Source organism: Dipodomys spectabilis, unplaced genomic scaffold (assembly GCF_019054845.1).
Source record: "Dipodomys spectabilis isolate Male_0828 unplaced genomic scaffold, ASM1905484v1 ptg000365l, whole genome shotgun sequence".
Lineage (NCBI taxonomy): Eukaryota > Metazoa > Chordata > Mammalia > Rodentia > Heteromyidae > Dipodomys > Dipodomys spectabilis.
Window position 1 is genome coordinate 10119138 of NW_024871042.1, and position 19727 is coordinate 10138864.

Genomic DNA, 19727 nt, shown 5'->3' on the forward strand with positions numbered 1-19727 from the left:
AGGTAAGTAATGTTATTATTTGGCATTTTGAGTCAAGATAGGAAGCGTGGATTTTGCTTTCTGCTTATTGCTTTGTTATGAGTGATGTGTCTAACACTTAAGTCAAAGGGAAAGACTAACAACTTTCCCTTTCTCTATCTCTGATGCATGTAGGAATTGTACTGACAACAACTGGAAATACTCAGACCTGCCCAAGATAACTTATGAGAAAAGGCAGAGACTAAGTCATAGCAATAGCAGTAATGGAATCAATGTGCCATAAACCCTCTTCTAAGCTGGAAGTAGAGACACTCATCAAGAAATCTGTGATAATACTGACTGGGAGAAACACCTTTTCTGCTCTGGGTATTTATTTAGCACAGAAATGAAGTGCATAATACAGAACTGGTTTTGATTTGCATCCCAATCATGGCTGCTGAAAAGCCAAACCTTTTATTTGACACTACTGAGAAAATCCCTGGGAAGTTGAACCACATGAAACCAATGTTTTCTCCATGCTACTTTTTAAACGGCATGGATAAGGGATTAAAATCAAAGAAAAATATTTTGAACCAAACTGTTGCATAATTAATCCCTTTGGCTTCTAAGGGTACATTGTAAAGAATGCTATTGCTGATCAAAGGAATTATTAATAGATCTCCAAAGAGCTGTGGAAGTTTATAGCTTGCTAAATTCTTTCAACAAATTTCTCTCTTTCTCTCCCCCTCTCTCTGGACTCACGTGTACTTCAGACTGGCCTCCAATCTTCCTTCCTTAGCCTCTCAAGTGTGAGCTCTAACAGATTTCTTTTAATAAGGCTGTAAAACTGCCCCTTAACAGAAGAGACAGAAAAGAATCAATATTATGTCCTTGAGTATATTAATCTCAATTTTAGTTTTTTTTATCTATATGGCATGTGGTGTGTGTGTGTGTGTGTGTGTGTGTGTGTGTGAAAGAGAGAGGTATTTAAACTAAATAACCTTTAATTCTACTTCTCAAACGCTGATGATCCTATACAGAAACCACAGATTCATATGCAGATTCTATCTCAGGAAATCTGGGTAGCCTGAAATTCTGCATTTTTAACAAGCTCCCAAGTGATGGCTGGTCTGCTGGTCCGTGGACCACGCTTGGAACAGTGCATCTCTGTGATGTATCTCTGACACTTGAGGGCCTTATGGTGACTTTGTGAATAGCAACTATGCTTCATATTGAAGATTCCTAAGTACAGATGACTACTTTAAACATATCTTAATAGGCAGCTTATTATCTAACTATAATTTTCTGAAAGAAGAACTCTCCAGGGTAAAGAGGTCTTAAATACTAAATGAGTAGGCTGGGCCAGCAATGGCATTGATAGAACCAGGTCAGGAAGGCTGAGACAGAGAGTTAAACGAGAAGCATTTGTTGGACATAAATTTGAGAGGTTGCAGATCGATTTTTCTGATAGATTGGATATGAAGTGTGAGGGGGAAGGGGAGTCAAGACTGACACCAAAGACTTTAGCCAAATGGAGTGGTTATGTGGAATGCCCATTTACGGAGCGGAGAACTGTGGGAAGAGCTGGTTTTCATGGCTAGATGAGAGGATCCACAGGGAAGCTGTGTGTGTTTCCATTGAAGGTGCCTTTGTCATGTTCCGTGTGCCACATGCAGTGGGCCCTAGGCATCTGCAAATGTCGAAAAGACTCAACGCATGGGGTAACTCAGAGAGAGATTGAGTCTGGGTGTAAGTCACGTGATCATTAAGTGAAAACCAGCCGCCTTCCTTCAGAGCAATGGGGTGCCAGGAAAAGATGTCTAGCACAGATAGTAGTGATGAGGCCTCAAGCCATGTTGGTTGAGAAAGCCTCAGCAAAAGGATGCCAGCAGAGCTGGGACTCGGGTCTGAGCTGCTAAGCAAGGCTTAAAGCATGGACGTACAAATCTGAATTATACATTCATTTCCAATCAGTTGGTTTTTCAGATATTGCACTCTAGGGTGGCTGGCCAAATTTAGTTGATGGATCTGTATACAAAACAAACTTGGGCTAGGATGGCTCTTGCAATGTAGTACCATTTTCCCCTGACCGCCTGCCCCCTTTAATGAGTCTTTCTAATGACACTATTTACTAAGGGCTCAGCTAATGTTTGCCTCAATCTATCAGCAAGCACAGTTTCCCTTGTGGTACTGAGGAATCCTTAACCCAGCAGTGAGTGTTAGCAGGTGTGTATGTGTTTTCCACTGAGGGTACGGCAAAGGCTTATGTATGCATATGGACTTGGTTGTGTGTCTTTACTCTCTGGCTTAAGAGGTAGTTTTTTCTTCATATGATCAATTAATATTGTAGAGCTATCATTTAAGAAATATTTTAGAGGTCATTGTAACAAGGACTTAAGTTTTTGCATGATTAAATCATATTGATAAAGAATATCTGGCTGATTGTTCACAGTGGGTTTTTTTTGCCAGGGGTGTTTTGACAGCCTCTCAGGTGCTTCCAACCTTTCATCTGGTTTCAGGTACCTCCAGTATAGTAGGCCTTCTAGAGGTCGAGCTTTCTGATTTAATCTAGGTAGATGAAGGAAGTTTAGGACTGACTCTTCAATCTCAGAATGACTATGCCTATCTTTAAGTTCTTCTCAGAACTGATGGGAGATAGAATCAGGGAAACGTTATAGCCAATCACCAGAATCACTCAGAAACGACTTTCCATTTCCTTTCAGCCCCCATATTAGACTCTTGTCCAAGTGGATTCCCAAAGTAACAGGGAAAGTATGGACCAGAAGTGGACAAAGCCTTTTGGCTGACCCTCATCTGCACGGGGTAGTCCTCTCGCTCACCACTGCTGCTTCTCTTCCTCAGGTCAGGCCCGTCTCCTGGCCCGTCAGCTTCTTCAGGAACCTCCACGAGATCTGATGTCTTGGAGAAAAGAAGAAACAGAATGGAATGAGCCATAGAATATCATGGGCCAATGGAGGAGAGGTTCTGATACCAGCAAAAGAGCTAAACTGGAATATGCATGACACGTGAACATCCAATTATTGCTGCCTTTGCTGGTTGCCTTCTGAGAAGCTACGTGTCTGCGCCTGGCAGTGCCAGGTGTCTGTGGAAGGCCCTGGCTTGGCCTGAGTGCCCAGGAACACAGGCCACAATCAACTATGCTCAGCAACAGACAACAGAGATAAGTCATAATTCCTGTCCATGTCCATCATTCAAAAATTTCAAGAAAATGATAGCTTTTCTGATAGATGAGCTTAAAGTGCAAATCACAGGGCATGGGACATCCTACTGAGGGAGTTACTAAAAATTAAAGGTTATTTACATTTCCAAACATTCAAATTTTGTGATATTTATTCTAGCTTAAAAAAATAAGTGAGGTAATTAGCATTTTTCCACTTGGGTTCAGACCATCAACCATAATAATACCACCACTCTAAACAGCTATCACATCCCTCTTTTAAGTGCTTTGTAACATTTTATTTGTTTCCTATAATAAAGCTATGATTTCCCTCCCTTCATTCCTCCCTCCCTCTTTCTCCCTCTCTCTTCCTGTCTCTCTCTCTTCCTTCCTCCCTTCTTTCCTTCTTTCCTTCCTTCCTTCCTTCCTTCCTTTCTTCTTTCCCAATCCTGGACCTTGAACTCAGGGCCTGGGTGCTGTCCCTAAGCCTTTAATCCCCCTTCTCTCAATTGAACCATAGCTATACCTCCAGCTTATTTTTTGGTGGTTAACTGGAGTCTCACAGGACTTTCCTGCCTGGGCTGGCTTTGAATACATAGAGCCACTGGTGCCCAGTGATAGATGCATTTCTTAGACAGGAATTTGAAACCTACAGGGAAGTAGAAACCTGACGAGTTCCCACAGAACCAGTAGTGGGGTGGGGTAGTGAGCCCCAGGCATTGCCTCCAGAACTCAGAAGCCCAAGTTTTGTGTTCTGTCCTCTGGTGAACTGGCTGTGTGAGTTGGTGAGAGTTTTCTGGGTCACACTGGCAGAATGAAATTGGTCATGGTAGAGATATTTACACTGCAGAAAGTGGCAAATGCTATAAATCAGATCCTGCTTCTAGCTGGTGGATAGATCATAGGCATTTTTCTGATAATCTCTTTCAAAAGTTTTCTCTCTGCTTGGCTCCATTATCTTCAGAGAGAAATTTAGAGGCTTCTGAGGACAGGCAAATTAAAAAATAAACTATATGCCTTCCTACTCTACAGCTCAGCTCTAGAGCACCGAGAGCACCTGGCTAAAATTGATTTCTTTGTTACAGTATAGCTTTAAGATTCTTTTTTTCCTGCATTTTAATTTTCTTAACAAATCAGAAAGAAAAAAAGCTCAGAGTCTCTAATTCACTTGACTTTGGTCCCTTTGAAGTTCATGGTTTCTGCACAAAAGTTGCTGTACAGAGAATTTCATTTATTTTAATTTAATATTATGTAACTGAAGATGGTTCACAAACTAGCCAACCAACTCCCAGAATGTGGTTTTATTTTGGAATTTGGTTTCTGTTGGCTTCTCCAAAGCCATCAAGCCTTTTATATTCTAGAACATTTGAAAGCATATTAAAAAAAAGACCATAACAATTTGGAACCAGCCAGGCAAGAGTTTCCGATAATGTAAAACAAATGCCTCTACAGTCCTGGAAGAAAATTATTGAGTGGACCAAAGCTTTGTTATGTGGGAATTTGTTAGCATTAGGATATAACAATGCTAGAGAACAGCAAAGGGCTGGAGTTCATTACCACTTGACCCTGTAAGGAGGGAACAAAACCATTTAAAAATACCAACTAGTTGTTTCTGTTTCCTTCTATTGGAGTCAGTTGCACATAGGGATAAGAGTGGAGTGACAAATATGTAGGTACACTTTGATTTGTCTTTGTCTCTCTACAGTTGTCAGAATACTGCCTTTAATAATCAAAACTCCAAGAAATATTTATTGGTGGAACAAGTCCCAGGGTAAGTGGACAAGGAAGGAAAATACCTTATTGACATTCAGACACTGGGCTTTTTTTGCATTGTACTACAGGGTCCAGATGTTGCTAGAAGAAAGTTATTTTAGAGATGAGTTATTTTAGAGAGCAGGGACCCTTCATTGGTTCTTCAGATGGTTGGAACTGTTTATTAACTTCAGCAAAAATGCAGCGTCTGAAATGTTTGTGGCTACTGTGGGATGTGTCTGGGGTTGTCACCTCATTGTCGCCATTACTGTGTATGTGGGTAGCTCCGGGTCATCTCTGTGTGGGCACCTCTCTGCCCTTCTTTCTGGATTGGCTTTCTTTATTGAGTGGAATGAGGCTTTGTTGCGGGGGAATTTGTTCCTCCAGCTAGTGCTGGCCTCATACAAGGATAGGAAAAGCTTGTGCTAGAGTGGAATGAGGAAATATTTATTTGCTGTCACCGGAGATGTGAGAGCAGGCAAGCTTGCTCAGAGTGCAGGTCAAAGTGAACAGAGGGACTTCTGCTCTAGTCAGTTTCATGTGCTTTTCTTTGAATTGCTGGGTGGTAGCTACAAAATCTTGACTTGTGAGGGAAGAGAGCTGCAGACAGCAAGCCAGCTCTCTCGGGCTTCTGGGGAGCAAATTCATTGGCAGCCATGGCTCTCGTCACTTCCTGAGAAAGACGTAACACGGTCTGTGGGTTTAGAGTGATGATCAGCATTCTGCAGGCTCTTGATTCAAAAGCTGTCATCACATGAAGGGACACGAGCAAGCATGAGCAAGGAAGGGAGGATACGAAGAAAAAAAGAGGAGGGGGCTGGTGGGGGCTGACTTCCTTGGAAGCAAGCTTATGTTCTGAATTTTGCACAGTAATTCTCAATTTTTTATGTGCATCAGAATAATGTAAAAGGTTCAATAAAAAGAGAGAGTGGGAGAGAGGTTGTGGGACCCCCAAGATGAGTTTTCCTGGTTTGGTAGTTCAGGGTGGGACCCAAATTTGTGGTTCTAACACACTCCCCAGGGATGTTGACCCTGCTGCTCAGTGATCACATGTATACACTCATGTATACACTCACATGTCACTTACGAATATGTTCTCAAAAAGATGTATTAGTGGGCAATTGTGTCACTGCAATCATTATAGTGTACATACACAATCCCAGATAGTATAGGCTATATATACACTTAGGCCCTATGGTACAGCCTAGAGTACCTTGGCTGGGGAAGGCTGAAAACTACTTTTGGTTCTTTCCTCTTAGAACCAGTGAAGTGCCTGAAGAACAGAGTGTTTGAAGAGCTTAAAGATGGTTTCTACTATAACCACAAGACATCAGAGGACTTACAAGCCTTCTTACTCACATACCAACCCATACGTGTTCTTACCAGCTAGAGCATCATTCTATCTTAAGGTCTGACCAGCACCCAATGAGGAAGCTGTTCCAATGCAACCTGAGAATTATCCTAAGGGCATGCTCTGCCCTTCCTCCCATAAGCACCCCAATCATGGGATGCTGAGAGGACTCAGTGGTACAGACAGTTTGGAGGCTTTTCATGGCCTTGCTCTCTAAGCTCCCAGTTCATCAGGGGCTGCAACAATCAAACCAGTGACTGGTTACAGGCTCTGTTACACGGCAGTGTGAATTGGAAATTCCTTGCCTCTCTGCAGGACAGATGGTGGCATTCAGCAAGGGCTGCAGAATAGGAAGGTATTGTGGAGCATTTATAAAAATTCCGAATGCGATAGCCAGAAAAGAGATAATAACAAGCTTACAGAAATGAGTGCAACAGTTAGTTGAGAGCAGTTTAAAAGTGGGAATGTATTTGGAAAGGTGAATGTTCCTCAGAGGAAGGTCTCACCTATTCACATGTCAAACTTCTCTAGGAAGGATTGTTTCCGCATGAAATTAAGCTGTGTACTTTGTCTTAGGAAAAGACAGAAAAGATGAGAATTATCTAGCTATATCTTTCTACTGGGAAGTAGCTAGAAGGAAAGCTGGAAACAGTAGGACTTCCCGGATTCTGCTGTTTGCTCATGCCGGATATTTTTTTGTATTTCTTAATGTGTTTACTGATGTGTTATCTACTGGGAAGGTAAAGGAGAGAAGGTACACAGGATGAGTTGGACCCATGAGGATGGTATGTGAGCAGGAAAGTAACTTTTTTTTAAAATAGTTCTTGAACTTACTTTATTTTTAAATAAGCTTAGTACATTTTTTTCAGAAATTATTGATATTATAAATCAAATGTGTTCTGAAGAAGGATTGGATTGAAAACAAACTGTAAAAACTGAAAGAAAGAACACTAACAGAAGCTTTAAACTGCCTTTGAGGATTGAGATAATCACAATGCAAGTAAAATGTTTTCCGGCAGTAGAAAGTTAATTTTAGTGGTGCAGAGCATTCTGGGTTTCCCTTTGGAGGCTGCTCAACTCAAAAAATGCCTCAGGTATGTTTCGGTGGAATTCCTCACAATGCACTGCCTATGACCATACCTGCCTCATACTCGCTCAGGGAACCAAGGGAGAACTGACAGAGGAATGATGGGATAATTACAGAGGTTCTGTGAGGTGAGTCAGAGCCACTGCCAGAGCTCCCCTTCTTCGTCCTCTGGGCCAAGGAAGTCCCGAAGCGGAGGGTCTCATAGACAGGGTCCACCTTATTGCCACATGCTGTAACAGAAGAAAAGCTTATCTCAGAGCAGCTGGTTAAGAAGCATTGTTGGTGGGAGTGTAAACTTGTTCAACCACTTTGGAAAGCAGTATGGAGGTTCCTCAAAAGACTCCACCTAGAGCTCCCCTATGGCCCAGCAATCCCACTTTTGGGCATTTACCCAAATGTTTACAAACAAGACCACACTAAAGCTACCAGCACGACTATGTTTATTGCAGCACTATTTATTGTAGCTAAGATATGGAACCAAACCAGATGCCCCTCAGTAGATGAATGGATCAAGAAAATGTGGTATATATACACAATGGAATTCTATGCCTCCATCAGAAAGAATGACATTGCCCCATTTGTTAGGAAATGGAAAGACTTGGAAAAAATTATATTAAGTGAAGTAAGCCAGGCCCAAAGAAACATAGGTCCCATGGTTTCCCTTATTTGCAATAGCTAGTATATGTCTGAGTCAAGCAGAAAAGGTCAGATAAGGTGATGTTAGGGAAATGAACCCTAAGATATGTACTCAAATTTTTTTTCTTTCATGCATTTGTTTCTAACACATTTATAAGATTATTTCTTTGTTGCTTTGTATGCCCCTCCCCCACAGTATACCCCTGCTTTCACTGTATTTAATGTTGGTATAATTTGTGGAGGGGAAGGGGAAAACAAATTGTTTAAATAGGGATACAGGTGGACCCATTGCAACAATGAGATGTACAAGTTGTTATGTTGAAAACGAACTTTACAACTTTGGTGTGGAGGGGTAGTGGGGAGGATCGGGTGGGGGGACGGGGGGCGGGGAGGATGGGAAGGGATGGGAAGGGGAAACAAAGGAGGAAGCTACAATGCTTGATAAGAAATGTACTCATTATCTTGCCCATGTAATTGTTACCCCTCTACAGTATTTCCACACACACAAAAAAAAACACATGTATTTTAAAAAAAAAAAAAGAAGCCAATCTATCTCAGGTGAACAGCACCTGAGAAGTGGGTTCAAGATAGCAGACCCACCAAGGAGAACCTGAAGAAGATCAAGATTTCCTCTGAATTATGGCTCCACGTCAACCTGTTTGCTTTCAGGATTGTACCCAACACCTCCCACTGAAGCTCTGCTCCAACTCACCAATGGGCATAACTTCTTTAATGCATCCAAACTGCTCATGAATGAGCAAGGGGGAGCTGTAGTAACGCCGAAAACCCTTTGGCTGGAGAGAAGGAAAGAGAGAAGGGCTTAATTGTCACCAAAGAAATGGCAAAAACTATGCGTTAGCCCTCAAAGTGAGACCAGTTGGTTTCTTCCTTTAAGATGCTGACTTACACTATTAATTCTATAATTACAACTGATGGGGTAGGAGGGAGGAATAGAAGACCGTGAATAAGTTATGCTAATTCAGAAAGCAAGGTCCTGGCCCTGGTTATGCCTGCCCTGCTTCCTTATTCCTCCTGTGCACTGATTCCTCCACTCTGTGTGAGACACTCATTTTCTCCCAGGAATTCCCAGAGTTTATTATTATGGGTCATTAAAATCATACCAAGGCTGGCCATGGGAAATCAGATAGCGGAAAGGCCTGCAGGATGCCCTATGTATCTGTCAGTTCTGTCATAGTTTTCATGCCTCTCATCCATGGTCTTTTCCTTGGTTTGTGAGAATCACCATGTGTAAAGGCAAAAGGTCACAAGTGTGTCAAGGTTTAAGAGATGAGCACATTGCAGACCAGAATACGCGGATTTTTTTTTTTTTCAAGAACCTTGACTTACTAAACCTCAATGCTGGAAGGAACTCTGTGGCATAGTCTTTACTACAATCCCCAAATCTTCCCAATGTTCTTAGAAAGTGATGTCCTCTTTTGTCTGAGCACTGTCAGCATTGGAAGAGTGGGGTAGAAGCCCTGCCTAATTCTAGATCTTTGGTGACATTATCTCTAGTATCTAGAAAAGACAACAGAATTCCTTTTCTTATATGATGGGTTTTATATTTCCTGAAGACAGATACTATGCCAACATAATGTCTAATTGTTCTTTAGAGTAGGCATGCTTTGGGTTGCTTTTTTCTTTTAATTTAAATCAGCGTGTGCCAAAAAGAAGTGCATTCTTGGGCTGGGAAGGTGGCTCAGTGGTAGAGTGCTTGCCTTGCATGCATGAGGCCCTAAGTTCAATTCCTCAGTACTACATAAACAGAAAAGGCTGGAAGTGGTGCTGTGGCTCAAGTGGTAGAACACTAGTCTTGAGCTGAGGAGCTGAGGGACAGTGCCCAGGCCCAGAGTTCAAGCCCCACTACTGACAAAAACAAAACAAAACAAAACAACAACTCCTTCTTCTGTAGTGGTATGATTAGAAGTGCCAACAGTGACTCAGGAGGCTGGCTGAGATCTGAGGATCATGGTTCAAAGCCAGCCTGGGCAGGAAAAGTCTGTGAGACTCTTATCTCCAGTTAATCACAGAAAAAGCTGGAAGTGATGCTGTGACTGAAGTGGAAAAGTGCTAGCCTTGAGCAAAAAAGAGTGCAGGGTCACTGCCCAGGCTGAGAGTTTGAGCCCCAAGACCAGTAAAAAAGCAAGCAAGCAAGCAAACAAAGAGGTGCCAAGACTGTCCACTACCCCTTCATTTGACCAATGTGGTTCTGCTATGGTGAGGCAGACTTTGACTGCCTGGTGCCTTTTGGTGGGGGGATATTCTCTTGACACCAGCTCAGTGACAGCCAGCTAAGCTCCAGGTCACCAACCACTCTATTTATCTGAAGTGGAGGGCGTTCCTGGGGTATATGAATTTCACTTTGAAAAGAAGAACAGTCCCAGACAAGGGACTTGCACTGCTAAAACAGTCTAAAACTTCTCCCAGTCTCAACCTGGGAGAAGTGGGGCATTGTTCCAATGTGGGGCATGTGTCTATGATAGCATAGCTCCCGCTCTGCTCTGACATTGTGTTAGGAAGACAGATGGGGGCAGGCCAGTGGGTCTCTAGTACTCTTAGAGCCACAGACAAAGAGCTGGAGGAAATGAACTCCTTGACACAGGTAAGATTCCTGGGCAGAGAGCTCTGGGTCCCTCCTGGCACATGCCCTTACCAGCTTGCCCATGCACCGCTGGGGTGTGAGGCCATCTGCACACTTGTGGTGGATGCTCATCTTACAGGCTCTGCAGCGCAGTCCATGCTTAGCATTTGTTCCTGTCAGGCATATGGTAAAACTTTGGTTAGGATACAAGTTGCTTTTTTCCTGGTGACCAGTCTAAACTCATACACACACACATACACAAACACACACATGCATGGGCACACACAAACCCAAAATGATTAATCTAACCAGGTAATTCGTTCTTGTGACTTTCTTTATGTATTTCAAAATAGAAAAAAATAACATAGTCTTGAAGTTCTCCTTCCTATACATTCTGCTTATAGTATCAGCTCTGGCTTCTCCCCATTTCTTTCAGATCGACGCCACCTCTACTTTCTTTGCTCTCTTATGGAAGCTAGTAAACTCCACTTTCTTTACTATTCATGTAGGTCATCCCTTTCTGCTTGTTTTTGTATCTTTACTGAGTTCTGTGGGTTCCAATGACATTTCATTCATTCTGTCCTACCTTCCTCTCACAGGATCTAGGCTCTTGGGTAAACAGATAAAGTGGAAAATGACAGTGTCTGTTAGACAATGGGACTCATGGTCTCGGCTGGGGAGAGGGACTCTGCCTAGGAAATGAGGAAGAGGGGAGGGATGTGATGAGACCATGGCCTCTTGGGCCAAGAAGCCATCATGGCCTCAGAAGGAAGAAAACAGAATGGGAGAGGGGAAGCAGAGAGCCATACATACATATCATATCATACAGTGCTACATCAAGAGTCAAGACAAAACAATGGAAAGATACAGAGGGGCTAAGAGAGGCTCTAGAAGGTGGAAGTGGTGTCAGCACCTGCGTTTATTGGCCAGATGGTGGGGGCTAGAAGGTATTAAACTGGGATATATCCATTTCATCGAGGATAAAAGAATGTCAGGACAAGAGGTGACATCTGCACGGACATTCCAAGGTAGGTGGTAGGTCCTCAGGTAGGCCTCAAAGTGAGTTGGTAGGCCCTCAGGTGGGCTTAATGTGAAGTGCTTAAGTGGATTATGCTACTCTGAGATGGCCAAGCAACTCTCATGTATTAGAACGGAGAATGGAAGGTTGGAGAGGGCAGAGCGGGGGTTTCTCCGTGGAATTGAGGGAGCATGTGTCATGCCCCTACTCCCCGCCCTTGATGAGAAGGGTAGACGGGCTTTCTCAGTTCTGCTGAGTGGACTTCAAGGAGACGATTTTCAAGGCTTTGCCTACATTCTCTAAAGTCTGTAGGATATGTGGTTATGGCTTGGGAAGGTTTTAAGGTGAAAGGCATGGTGATCAGCCTGTGAGGAAGGGTAGCTTTGAAGGTTAGGTCTGCACTCCAAAAGCTTGTCAGAGAAGATGTGTGAGGAAAGAAAGCACGGGATTTCCAGAAAGAAGCTGCAGGTGATGTAGAAGGTGTCCTAATAGACCACCTGGCAAGACAGCTGGACTCCAAGAGAGTGGAGATGGAGGGATGAGTGTGTCCCCATCCTGTGAATCACGAGGACACAGGTGTGGCATTGACCACCGTGGCTGATGCCGCAGGATGAGGAAGCTCTGAGATCATATGCAAAACTCACCCTTTTCCCCACCATGGATACTTATCCTAACTACTCTGGACTTTCATCTGTGCTTGCCCTTTTCTAACCCAATGGAATGACAGTGGCCAGAGTAATCTTTGAAAAATAGATGAACTGTGCCAGGTGCCAGGGGCTCATGCCTGTAATCCTAGCTACTCAGGAGGCTGAGATCTGAGGACTGTGGTTCAAAGCCAGCCGGGGCAAGAAAGTCTGTGAGACTCTTGTCTGTAATAAAAATAGAAAACCAGAAGTGGCGCTATGGCTCAAGTGGTAGAGTGTTAGCCTTGAGCTGAAGAGTTCAGGGGCAGTGCCCAGGCCCAGAGTTCAAGCCCCACAAAAAAATAAATTAAAAAAAAAACCAGATGAACTAAAGTGTAATGGACTCTCTGGAGAGCAAACTAGTATAATCTTTTTAAAAGAATGTCAAAGTCCAACAGAACAAGTACCAGGAACTGGGTTGCAAGAGAGGGCCTGGTTTTATATTTGGCCCAAAGATCCCCTCTCCTCTGGTACTCTAGTACTTGAGGCATGCTTCTAGTTTTCCTCCTCACTTCTTAGATTGTGGAGATAAAGTTGGGGCTAAGTAAATAAGGGGATACCAGACAAGGAGGTACAAGAACCTGAAATTTATCTGGGAAAAATAATGGACAAACCCTTGCCTGAGGGAAGAAGTGGAGACCTTCAAAAAGTGTGAGAGGGAAACTCTGTCTATTCTCACAACCACAGGCAGAAAAGTTGAAGAGACACATAAACACATCATAAATTATTGGGTATATGTGCTTGTTCGTAAATACTGGCTGGAAATGCTCTTTTTCCTCTCAAGAATAACTACTTATTAGAAAGATTACTATACTTTCACAAGGCTAGACTTGGAAAGCAATTGCTTATGTGGGAAGGTAAGTAAAAACTTCGAAGAGAATAGTGGTTTCCTTGTGTGCTGGACTCTAAAATAGTGCCATTATATAATAAGGTATATTTTCCTTCAGACCCAAATACAGTGATTTCTGTTTCCCTTGTCTGTTCTCACACATTCCACTGTGTTGTCTGAGTCAGATCACCAGCAATTATTTGGTTTTAGGTGTTCCAATTTCCGCTGTGGTATATTAAGAGTGATTGGGCAGAAAAGCTTTCATTCTGAAGTTCAGAGAATAGCACAAAAGAATGCTTCACATCATAGCAGGCTATTGTAGGATAATTTGGAGAAGCTGTAGTCTGACCCCTTTTGTTACTTCTGTCCTCCATCAACAATGAAATGTTGTGTATACATGCCTGAGTAGAGAGGATGAAAAGCTTAGTTTGGAATTTGAATATGACCATGTTGGCTTTTATAAATTTAAGAAAATGGCTAATATTCCTGAAGCCTTAGTAATCTAATCATCAAATGAGAATACTTACTGTCAGGGTTGCAAATAGGATAGTGTTATAATTCAGAAGCTTCTGGACATGGGATAGAGTTATGTCTTCACAAACTTATCATAAGCTGCAAGTATTGTTGGTGTACCATGTTCTATTTTTTTTTGGTGGGGGCAAGTATCGAGCATTGAAATCAGAGATTTGTATTTGCTGGGATGGTGTGCTTGCTTAGTTGGCACGCCATCACTTGCACCATGCCACTACCCCTGCTTTTTGGAGATGGAGCTCAAGGACTTTTATGCCTGGCTTGTTTTGAACCTTAGTCTTCCAGATTCAACCTCCTGACTAGCTGATCACAGGCATGAGCCGCCAGTGCTAGCGAGCAACAAACTTTAGAATGATGAGTGGGTCACTGAAGAAATCATCGAGAAAAATTTAAACTTCCTAGAAACAAATGAAAATTAAAACATAACTTACCAGAGTCTTTGGAGCATGGCAAAAACAGACCTAAGAGGGAAGTTTATAGCTAAGTACACCCATATTATAAACACACACACACACACACACACACACACACACACACACACACACACACAGCTGGGTTTTGGTGGCTCATGCCTATAATTTACTGCACAAAAGGCTGAAATCTGAGGATTGCCATTTGAAGCCAGCCTTAGGAAGGAAGTCTGTGAGACTCTTATCCACAGTAAAAACTACTCAGAAAAAGCTGGTAGTGGTGCTGTGGCTCAAATAGTAGAGCATTAGCCTTGAGCCCAAAGAGGTTCAGGTACAATGCCCTGGCCCTGAGTTCAAGCCCTGAGACTTGCAAAAAATAACAAAACAAAACACACACACACACATACACACACATCAGAGAAATCTTAACTAGATAACCCAATGATGCACCTTAAGGTCTTAGGAAAAGAAGAACAATATGAACATCTAATTAGTTGATGTATAGAAATAATAAAGGCAAAATAAATAATGGTGAAATAGAGACAAAAAAACAAAACAGAGGATCAATGAAATAAAGAAATGATTCTTTGAAAAGATGAACAAGATTGACAAACCTCTAACCAAAAGAAAGAGAGAAGACACAAATTAATGAAGTCTGAAATGACAAATATTTATTTATGCATGTATTTATGTATAACAAACCTTCCAATAATTGAATACATACAAGAAATGGATACATTTGTAGACACATATGACCCACCACAATTGAACCAAGAAGATATAAATAACTGAAACAGATTTGTGGTGATCAGTACTACTGAAGCAATAATAATCTTCCGGGACAGAAAAGTCTAGTATTGGACAGACTTGCTACAAATTCTACCAGACATTGAAAAAACTAATACCAATAGTTCTCAAATATTCTATAGAACAGAGATGGAAGAAACACTTCAAAACTCATTCTGTGAAACTAACATTATCCTAATGCCAAAACCAGTTAAGGAAAACACACCAACATACGCGCAAAGACTACAGACTAATTTCCTTTATAAAATAAACATAAAAACCCTCAATAATTGTATTTGTCTTTGGTGGAGGGTCAGAGAGGCACAGAAACAGAGTGAAAAAGGGTGAATAAATGAAGCAAAGTGCTCAGTAGACACTGTGTTGAAAATTAACTATGCAACTTGTGGGTGGGGATGGGATGGAAACACTGGGAGAGACTGAAGGAAGGGGTGACATTGTCTAAACAGAAACGTACTCATTACCTCACTTATGAAATAGCAACTCTTCTGCACATCACTTTGATAATAACAATAAAAATCCCTCCATACATTATTGCAAATGATCATACATTATGACCAAATTGGTTTCTTTCCAAGGACACAAATATACATATATTAAATAAACAATACAAAGCACAGATAACAATCAAAAGCAGAAAACACCTGATCATCTCAATAGTGCAGAAAATACCTTTGACAAAATTCACCACCCTTTCATGATAAAACCTCTGAAGAAATTAAGACTGGAAGGATTATATCTTTATATAACAGAGACCATATATGAGAAGGAAACAAGACCAAACTAAAGCTACCAGCACAACTATGTTTATTGCAGCATTATTTACCATAGCTAAGATATGGAAGCAACCCAGATGCCCCTCAGTAGATGAATGGATCAAGAAAATGTGGTATATATACACAATGGAATTCTATGCCTCCATCAGAAAGAATGACATTGGCCCATTTGTTAGGAAATGGAAAGTCTAAGTTTTCTTAACTGCAGAATTATTTTGTCTGCAGAGATAATTTTACTTCCTCCTTTCCTATTTGAATCCATTTATTTATTTATTTATGCATGTATCTCTGTATGGAAGTAGGTTGATGTTTAGATATTTATATTATTAACTTTCCTTATTTCTCTGGTAAGTATTCAAGAACTATATTAAATTAGAGTGGAGGATATAGACATTCTTGCTTTTGTCATTGTTTTGTAGGAAGTTCATAATTTAGAGGAGGTTTTCCCTGTTTAGTATATTGCTTGCTACAGGCTTCTCATATATGGTCTCTATTATGTAAAGATATAATCCTTTCAGTCTTAATTTCTTCAGGACTTTTCTCATGAAGAGGTGGCAAATTTTGTCAAAGGTATTTTCTGCACTATTGAGATGATCAGGTGTTTTCTGCTTTTGATTGTTATCTGTGCTTTGTATTGTTTATTTAATATATGTATATTTGTGTCCTTGGAAAGAAACCAATTTGGTCATAATGTATGATCATTTGCAATAATTTATGGAGGGATTTTTATTGTTATTATCAAAGTGATGTGCAGAAGAGTTGCTATTTCATAAGTGAGGTAATGAGTACGTTTCTGTTTAGACAAGGTCACCCCTTCCTTCAGTCTCTCCCAGTGTTTCCATCCCATCCCCACCCACAAGTTGCATAGCTAATTTTCAACACAGTGTCTACTGAGCACTTTGCTTCATTTATTCACCCTTTTTCACTCTGTTTCTGTGCCTCTCTGACCCTCCACCAAAGACAAATACAATTATTGAGGGTTTTTATGTTTATTTTATAAAGGAAATTAGTCTGTAGTCTTTGTGTGTATGTGGGTGTGTTTTCCTTAACTGGTTTTGGCATTAGGATAATGTTAGTTTCACAGAATGAGTTTTTGTTTTTGTTTATTTTTCCGGTCATGGGGCCTGAACTCTGAGCCTGGGCACTGTTTCTCAGCTCTTCAGCTCAAGGCTAGCGCTCTACCACTTGAGCCACAGCGCCACTTCCGGCTTTTTTCTTTTTGCTTTTGTGGTGCTGAGGAATCGAACCCAGGGCCTCTGGCATGCAAGGCAAGCGCTTTACCACTGAGCCGCCTTCCTAGCCCCACAGAATGAGTTTTGAAGTGTTTCTTCCATCTCTGTTCTATAGAATATTTGAGAACTATTGGTATTAGTTTTTTCAATGTCTGGTAGAATTTGTAGCAAGTCTGTCCAATACTAGACTTTTCTGTCCTGGAAGATTATTATTGCTTCAGTAGTACTGATCACCACAAATCTGTTTCAGTTATTTATATCTTCTTGGTTCAATTGTGGTGGGTCATATGTGTCTACAAATGTATCCATTTCTTGTATGTATTCAATTATTGGAAGGTTTGTTATACATAAATACATGCATAAATAAATATTTGTCATTTCAGACTTCATTAATTTGTGTCTTCTCTCTTTCTTTTGGTTAGTTTAACTAGAGGTTTGTCAATCTAAGTGAAGTAAGCCAGGCCCAAAGGAACATAGGTCCCATGGTTTCCCTTATTTGTAATAACCAGTATATGTCTGAGTCAAGCAGAAAAGGTCAGATAAGTTGATGTTGAGCCCCAAGATAATTATTCAAATGTTTTTGCTTTCATGCGATTGTTTCTAACATATTTATAAGATAATTTCTTTGTTGCTTTGTATGTTCCTTCCCCATGGTATGACCCCTGCTTTCACTGTATTTAACGTTGGTATAATTTGTGGAGGGGAAGGGAAAAAAACAATTGTTTAAATAAGGATACAGGTGGATCCATTGCAGCAATGAGATGTATAAGTCGTTATGTCGAAAAATGAACTTTACAACTTTGGATGGGAGGGGCAAGAGGTTGGGGGGAATGAGGGGGGAGATAGGAAGGGATGGGAAAGGGAAACAGAGGAGGAGGCAACAATGTTTGATAAGAAATGTACTCATTATCTTGCCCATGTAATTGTAACACCTCTATATGGTATTTTCACAATAAAATAATAATAATATGACTTCAAAAAAAAAGAAAGAAAACTTAGAGACTCTACTAGAAAACTCTTAGATCTGATAGTTTGGCAAAGGAGCAGAAGACAAAAATCAACACACAAAAATCAGTTGCTTTCTTTATACCAATCAAAAGGCTTGCTGAGAAAGAAATTGGAGGATCTATTACATTAATAAATTGACTGAAAACAATCCCTTAGGAATAAACTTATCCATGGAGGCAAAATATTTGTACAATGAAAAACATAAAACTCTGAACAAGATAGTAGAAGATGAAATGACCTCCCATTAATAATCTGAAAATTGCCACATAACCACAAACAACCTATGGATTTAACACAATGTCCATCAAATTCCCAATGCCATTCTTCACAGAAGAAAAATTAACCTCAACATTCATATGGAAGCATAAAAGACATTGACTAGACAAAGAATTCAGAGTAAAAGGAGCAATGCTGATCACCAGTATATGTCCAGGACAAGCAGAAGAGGTCAAAAGCTATGTATGTATGATCATATAACCTGATGATAAGTAAAATGAATCCCAAGATAGGGACACAAGAGGTTTTATCTGTGTTGTTGTTTTTTTTAATGTACTTATAATGTACTATGTGATTTTTTTTCTTTGTATGTTTTTCCCTATGGTACAACCCTTGTTGTCACTATATTTGATTCTGGTGTCGTGCATCATGTATATACATTTTTCTAATTTGGGGAGGGGAAGGGAAATAACAAAATGCTGAAACAAGGATACAGAATGACCCATTGTAACTATGAAATGTACAAGACAGTATGCTGAAAACAAATTTTACAACTTTGGGGGGGGCGGGAGAGGTGAGGGAGGAGTTGGGGAGGTGGGGAGGAAAGGGATGGTACCTTTCCTCCCTCAATTTATCTCTCCCTCCACCCCCCGCCTCCCCAGGAAACTTTTGGTGCCTGGAAATTCATGTTACTTCTTCAGCACCACCATCGATCATGCATATATACTAGTATTTGTATTTTATTGTTGTCATGTACAATCAGACTTGAGAGGATTATAAATGTCCTTCTAGTCTTACCTCATCAATTTCAGTGCAGGAAGCGATCAGAAAATGTGGTATATATACACAATGGAATTCTGTGCCTCCATCAGAAAGAATGACATTGCCCCATTTGTTAGGAAATGGAAAGGCTTGGAAAAAATTATATTAAGTGAAGTAAGCCAGGCCCAAAGAAACATAGGTCCCATGGTTTCCCTTATTTGCAATAACTAGTATATGTCTGAGACAAGCAGAAAAGGTCAGATAAGTTGATGTTAGGTGAAATGAACCCAAGATAAGTATTCAAATGTTTGTGCTTTCATGTGATTGTTTCTAACATATTTATAAGATGATTTCTTTGTTGCTTTGTATGTCCCTCCCCCACGGTATAACCCCTGCTTTCACTGTATTTGATGTTGGTATAATTTGTGGAGAGGAAGGGAAAAAACAAATTGTTTAAATAGGGATACAGGTGGACCCATTGCAACAATGAAATGTACAAGTCATTATGTCGAAAATTGAACTTTACAACTTTGGCCAGGGGGGCGGTTATGGGAGCGGGTGGGAGATGGTAAGGGGAGTGAGGGGGGAGACGGGAAGGGATGGGAAGGGGAAACAGAGGAGGAGGCAACAATGTTTGATAAGAAATGTACTCATTATCTTGCCCATGTAATTGTAACCCCTCAGTATGATATTTTCACAAAAAAAAAGGAAAGAAAAGAAAATAGAAGCAGGTACATTAAGGAGATGGGTGGGGCTGGGAGAGATGGGGGTGAATTATGGAAATGATGACAGTAATCCAGATGCATTGTGCTCACAAAGGAACACATTAACTTGGAACTCCTTTGTACAACTACATAAAAAACAAACTGGCAGAAAAATAAGTTTTGCTGAGAAGGTACTGGATATTCAACTGTC

At 40.9% G+C, this 19727-nt stretch overlaps 1 protein-coding gene across 4 annotated transcripts in view; it reads right to left on the reverse strand.

The window, feature by feature from the left end:
* Window positions 1-19727, reverse strand: part of Stac (SH3 and cysteine rich domain) — a 133681-nt gene that overhangs the window by 41512 nt on the left and 72442 nt on the right. For all 4 annotated transcript variants that reach the window (XM_042666548.1, XM_042666547.1, XM_042666549.1 and 1 more), the window contains exons 3-6: window positions 10616-10716; window positions 8675-8756; window positions 7441-7556; window positions 2799-2877 (exon numbers count right to left, since the gene is read on the reverse strand). In XM_042666548.1, coding sequence (XP_042522482.1) covers window positions 2799-2877; window positions 7441-7556; window positions 8675-8756; window positions 10616-10716 — 378 coding nt within the window. The remainder of the gene's footprint in view (window positions 1-2798; window positions 2878-7440; window positions 7557-8674; window positions 8757-10615; window positions 10717-19727) is intronic.